Raw genomic sequence first — 6,129 nt, forward strand, 5'->3', positions numbered from 1 at the left:
CAGAGGCCGAGCGGTTCAGCCTCGGTTATATTAATGAATTTGGTACCTGGTCACTCTTGTCTAGCGAGCCGGCAACAAAGCGCCAAAAGATATCGTAGCGTGATGTGTAGTTTTAATCTCCAAAGTTCGTCAGCCATCATGATGGCCGCTTTTTCACTCTTGCCGTGCAAGACTTTATTCTCGTCAATAAAAAGATTATCACTATGCTGCGCCGCTGCGCCGCTCAGCTGGCGCTACGCGAACGGGAATATTTTTTTACTTCAAACACTTCACAATAGCTATGCTAGCCACAAACGAAATTTCGTCGCCATTTGGCGAACGCAGCCAATGCTGCTTTCTCACATCTTACTCGCCAATGCAATCGGGCCGCTAGTGGTAGGTCAAGTGCCCAATGCTTTGTTTCCCCGCACACAGCTGACACGTGAGGTTGGCCATCCCTACAAGTGCCCAGTAATTACTTTTCTCTCTTCAGGACAATTGCTGCTTTTGGCAGGTTACAACCACCGACAAACCAGTAATTTCAAGATGCACACGAATATGACACTTCTTGATCCCAGCGGTGACTTGATCGTAATTATTCAGGACCCGAACGAACAAGACTTGCTGGCGGGCATTGTTCTAAGCCCCCAAGACCATCTGGGATCGGTGGCGGGCATTGTTCTTGGCCCCTCTGAAGGGAAGAAAAAGACGAATGCGGCGGGGAGGCGACAAATGCGTCGACGCGGCTTGCGCATGAATCAAGAGCCAGATACCGTGCCAGCAGACAGTGCAATCGTTCACGGCGGACCGTCCTCGACACGACTTGGAGAAAGCGTCAATACTTTGGAGGGGCTTACCCTAGCATACAACGAGGATCAGACACTTCTCACCAAAGATTATGCCGCCCCATCAATCAATATAGACGGGTCGAACGAGCAGCATCCTCTTGGTACGTTGGAACCAGAGAAAGATGACGAACAAAACGCGGCGTGTTTTCGCATATCCTCTAGCCACCTAAGACTGGCATCAGGTCAAGTCCGCCGACGCTTAAGCAGTGCCTACCACGGCACAGTGAAAGACCAGTTAACGCTAGAAGATGGGACAATATGCGATGTGTTGCGTACAGAACAATGGGATAGGAACGCCTTCCTCATCTTCTTGAACATAGTGCATGGACATAATCGACAAGTGCCCGATTCTGTGAGCATCGACACTCTTGGGAAGCTCGCAATTCTCGTGGACTATTATGAATGTCACGAAAGGGTTGAAGTGTTTGCCACACGTTGGATTGAAGCATTGAAAGGCGATCTTCCAAACGCGTATGGGGAGACTACCATTTTGTGGTTGGCCATATCGTGGGTATTTATGGAGAAAAGTATCTTCAAAAGGATGACCGAAATGGTCCTGAAACACAGCAAATGTCCGTTCGAAGCAGACGCGCTGCCACTGCCACCCATGCTCATTGGTACGCATACTTTCCCGCCACCGTTCATTCATGAACTTGTTAATGTGATGGTTCAGCAAAGTTAGAGAGCGAAAGACAGCGGGCAATCCGGAAATTACTTGAATCGGTGGTCCGCTTACAGACAGATCTCGAAGAAGGGAGAAGAGGTTGTAGCGATGCGTGTTGCTGTATGTTATTAGGTTCAATCATAAAGGAGAGGAAAAAGCACAAAGTCGGAGATGTTTGGTCGATTACGCCCTTCGATGGCCGTAGCTTGGAAGCATCAAAGCAGGTGGTGATGAAATTTCAATCACCGAGATGGTTTTTGCAGCCGAGCAGTTACAGTAGCGCCCATAACTGTACGCTGGTGAAACTGCTTCAGTCAGATATTGACGAGATTTGGAGATCTCTTCATGGGTTTGAGCTTGAAGATTATTTACCGGTATACGAACGTGGCACAGCTGTTAAAACATAGGCGCCTTCTGCCGCAACCCGAGTATCCTTATACAATTGTTTTGTTTTTGCTCTTACTCAGCCATACTCTCCCGGGCCCGTTTCGCACATTCAGCCAATCCAATCACCCTTGCATTTTTGCCCTCCGCGACGCACGCGAAAACCCAACCCATTTCTAAGGAGGGGAAAGAAAAGAAGAAGTTGGAGGTAGTGAAGAAGAGGCAAAAGGTCTAGTATATATCGTCAAAGGGGCAGGTTAAACAGGGGCATCATGATTCATTCATGTGTACAAAGCATTAATCCTACTCGCTCTCATTGCGGTCTAAGAATAGTAGCGCTTGGTCAACATCGCCCAAGTTCTTGAGCGTAATATGAGATAGTTGTGCTCTCGTCGTCTTTAAATATAGATTTTATTTTTTATTGTCAATAAAGTTATATCTTTATTATTGTTTGGTGCAAAAACAGCTTCGGCTCCCACTCTATCTTTCAAATTTAGCGGGCGCTGTAAAAGCTAAAACCGAGCGGCTATTAGTGGGTGTTTACAGGCCATCACGCTAAGCAACAGGCGCCTTAGGCTGCTGCGCCTACCTTCTTTTTCTGCAGTGTAAGTGAGGGGGTGAATCGATGAATCTAATTATGCACCAAACAATACGCTGAACTTGAACTCCATTGTATTCAGGCACTATATGTACATAGCACAAGTTGTAATGCGTAACTGATAGCTAGGCCGTCCTAAGCCTTTGTATAGGCTTGCTGCCTACCCAAGAGTAACTCGGTCGGGCCGCTCGAAGCTGGATTCAAGTTTGGCAAGAGAGCGATTAGATGACTTAGCATCCCCCCGCCCCGCCCAGGCTTGCCCGACCAACCTGAACCACGTTGAGATGTGCGCAAATTCTACTGGCCACGAGACTCAAAAGACTCCTGCGGCCGAGCACATATACGCAGCGGTGTGTGAGAGAGGCCTACTACTAGTGATGCATGTCGCACATCTAAAGTGATGCATTGCTTGACGAGTCAACGTGTGCTGCAGGACCTTATGATGTGACTGTTGACTGGTAGGAGCGACGAACTAACAACCTTTCCTAAAGGCTAAGGTATGATAAGCAGGCCATACAATTTGCATCCAGTCGCTGTGTACATACCCAGTAAAGCGCATCTCCACGGAGCGGTCCCGCCGCAGCAACAGGATGCAGGCAGAATCGGTCCTATGTGGTACGTGTGTGAATCGCAGAAGTTTTGGCAAACTAGACCCGGCGATCAGCGGCCTCGTTACTCCGCTTGAGGATGACAGGGATACTGGACTGTGCGTATTCTGTCAACCACTGTGATGCTTTCTTGTAGGAAATACTTACAAATCAGAATGGACAAAGCTTGGGCAAAAAAGGGCTTCATATACATGCAAAGAGTGTCACTGACCTTCGCCTACACGGTCGGTGAATGAAGCGTTGTTGCCAGCACAGCTCCTCATAAACCGTAGTTTTACAGGATTTGAGGAAAGTCACCTTCAAAGCTCACCAACATGACCACACTCTCCAAAACTGGTCTCAGTCTCCGCATGCGCCTGCATACAACTCCACAGTGGTGATCCAACTGGAGGTTGACACGATGCCATACATGCGGCAGGTGTTGCCCTACATGCAGACTCAACGCGAGTCGCAGCAGCATCATCAACATAAACTGGTCCAGGCGAGTCTGTGCAAATGATTGATTTGCCTTACATGAGAAGTCAGTCATGCATAACCCCGCAAAAAGGCGTCAAGCTCAGCCCTCTGTAGACGGCTAGAGGTGTAATGTATATAGATCACTAGACCCCAGATTCAAATGCAGTGTAATGTTAGTGACGTAGTGCAATAGACCAGATAACAGAAGTAATATTTGACTTGAACGCGCGCGCCAAATATGCGATGATAAAAGGTTCCTGGTAGACTCATATTTTTGCGAATGGGCTTTTGGATGGGCCATGGGTGCCGCCAGAGGCCATGAATGCGAACTTGGTTGACACGGAAGCCGAGATGGGATTTGATTACAGAGAAAGTTATTGCCATACTTTCAGAACGGCGGTTTAGAAACATTTACTTTTATCACAACGATTGAATCACTGAATCCAGTAATTAGTCTGAATCCGACAGCATGATTCAATAATTTATCTGGATCCGCCGTTGGACTCATCTTAATCGAATTAATTACATATCTGCACTTCAGGCCGCCCAACTGTGCACAAGAGGGGGGCCCTCTCCTCGCCGAATCAAACGCATTCCTACATGTGAAGGATCAAAGTGTGATGGCTCCCCGCCCCCTCGTTGCTGCCTGATTCCATCGGCGAATCGATTTGCTGACTGATCCTCGGGCCACCGAGGTAGGGCGGCAGGCAACACAATGTCGGAGGGGGAGCGTGATGGTGTGAAGCTCTGCTGAGCAACTAACTTCCGCCTGACCCAAATCGCGTGGTTATGAAAAGATGCAAGCGAGTTTGCCCGCGCCATTTTGATTTTCTGCCTTAGTAGATTCACAACAAGTTTGGTCTTCCGTCACTCGCATCCTAATTCGTAGGATACTTTCGTTGTGCATCCGCCTTGACGTTTTTCTCTCCTACTAGACCGTGCTGCGCCGTCAAGATCTCGTTCACGAATAGTATCCTCGTCACCATGACTGAAATATTGCGCGCCAGTCTCCAAGCTGCCGTTGCACCAGACAAGGCCGAGATTAGCCAGGTCAAGCACCTCTCGTCGTACAACTGGATCGAGGCACCGACGCCCACAATCGTCGTCCCGGGGGCCCCGGCTCGTTGGAGACCCCGAGAGGGTGCGAACCGCGTCTCCAAGGATTCTGGTCTCCAGTACATTGCCCAAAACGCCGCCCGCCACCCAGAGAATCCCCTGGAGCCTCTATTTCGATCATTGTATGCCGAAAATCCTCTCTTCAACCTTACCGACGTCGATGTCATCACCGACCGAAACAACATCCGCAAGCTCCTCGCGTTTGCAAGCCCGGAACCCAACAAGAAAGACGTCGAAAACTTCACAATCGATGTCGAGATCGTCAAGGACACCACGATCTTCTGCCGCGCGGAAACGGCGACGGTGAGAGTCATTGGCCCGCATGAGTTCCGTGGTCACGGGCATGAGTTTGAGAAGGCGTACACTGTGTACGCGGTGCCCAAGAGCACGGGGCACCATCGAGTCATTTCGTATCGCTTTTGCGGGCTCAAGTTCATCGTGCGCCACGAGACGGACGGCTACGTCGAGAATCTTGCCAAAGACGACTCAGGTGACGACGACGTCCTGCGCATGATGCAAGACCTGGCCCTTTCCAGCCGCCCAAAGACGACGACGGACTATACTCCCATCGGCGGCTCCAAGCTCAGGATCGGCAAGGGCGGCCAGACGGTGCCGCTTCGCTCCACGCTGGAGATCAAGACTCGGACCTTACGGAAGCCGCTTCCCTTGAGCGAGGTGGCGGCGCAGCTCTGGGCGTCGCAGACGCCGAACCTGGTGCGGGCGTACCACGACCGGGGCACGTTCCAGAAACCGCAGGTCGAGAATGTGGCTGCGCGGATTCGGCAGTGGGAGGCCGACAACGAGCCGGGTTTGCGGAAGCTCGCGTGGTTGATTAGGCGTATCACGGCTCTGGCGAAGGAGTGCGGCGGTAAGGCTAGGGTCAAGTACGATGCAAACGCGGATAAGTTGGTGGTTTCACAGGATGATGGGAGGAGGGACATGCTGCCGCATGATTTGTACGCTAAATGGAATAGTGGCGCTGCTTGAACGGGCGCAATCGGCCCGTTCCGAGGAAGAGCACTGCAAATATCCGTTTAAGGGCGGAAAAAAACAGGTGCAGATTAAAAAAAGTCTACTGTATGTAGGTAGATACAGCGCAGGATTAAGAGCAGCTAAAGTACGTACCTTTTGATCGATAATGCCATGGAACCGATCCACATTTCAATATCAAGCACTGGAACCAAAACCAGCAACCGAGCAAGCTGCCTGGCACTTGCCAGACGCAAGCTTGCAGGCAACGACTATGGGCCCCACCATTGCGCCCGCAGTCGCGCCAGCAGCAGCGTAGTAAGCCATCACAACCGCCGCAGCGCATCCAGCTTGGCAAGCGCCATATGCTACATAGTGGCCCAGCTTCCACCAGTCACCTGCCTCCGTCACCTATTTTAGAGTTTCATAGGTACAGTACGGCCAGCTGTAGACGTACTTAGGTATAACATAGCAGGGTAGTGGGTTGATAAAGGGCATATGTTAGAG

At 50.5% G+C, this 6,129-nt stretch overlaps 2 protein-coding genes across 2 annotated transcripts; both read left to right on the forward strand.

Annotated features, from left to right (window-relative positions):
- Positions 1–525: 525 nt before the first annotated feature.
- On the forward strand, positions 526–1,509 carry BBA_09328 (uncharacterized protein; the record flags this gene model as incomplete). The annotated part of the gene is made up of 1 exon (XM_008604425.1): positions 526–1,509. One exon carries the CDS (start codon positions 526–528, stop codon positions 1,507–1,509), a length of 984 nt encoding a protein of 327 aa, XP_008602647.1.
- A 3,012-nt stretch (positions 1,510–4,521) lies between these two features.
- On the forward strand, positions 4,522–5,640 carry BBA_09329 (geranylgeranyl pyrophosphate synthetase; the record flags this gene model as incomplete). The annotated part of the gene is made up of 1 exon (XM_008604426.1): positions 4,522–5,640. The coding sequence occupies one exon, from the start codon at positions 4,522–4,524 to the stop codon at positions 5,638–5,640; it is 1,119 nt and encodes a 372-aa protein (XP_008602648.1).
- Positions 5,641–6,129: the final 489 nt, after the last annotated feature.

This window comes from Beauveria bassiana, assembly GCF_000280675.1.
Source record: "Beauveria bassiana ARSEF 2860 unplaced genomic scaffold BBA_S00051, whole genome shotgun sequence".
Classification (NCBI taxonomy): domain Eukaryota; kingdom Fungi; phylum Ascomycota; class Sordariomycetes; order Hypocreales; family Cordycipitaceae; genus Beauveria; species Beauveria bassiana.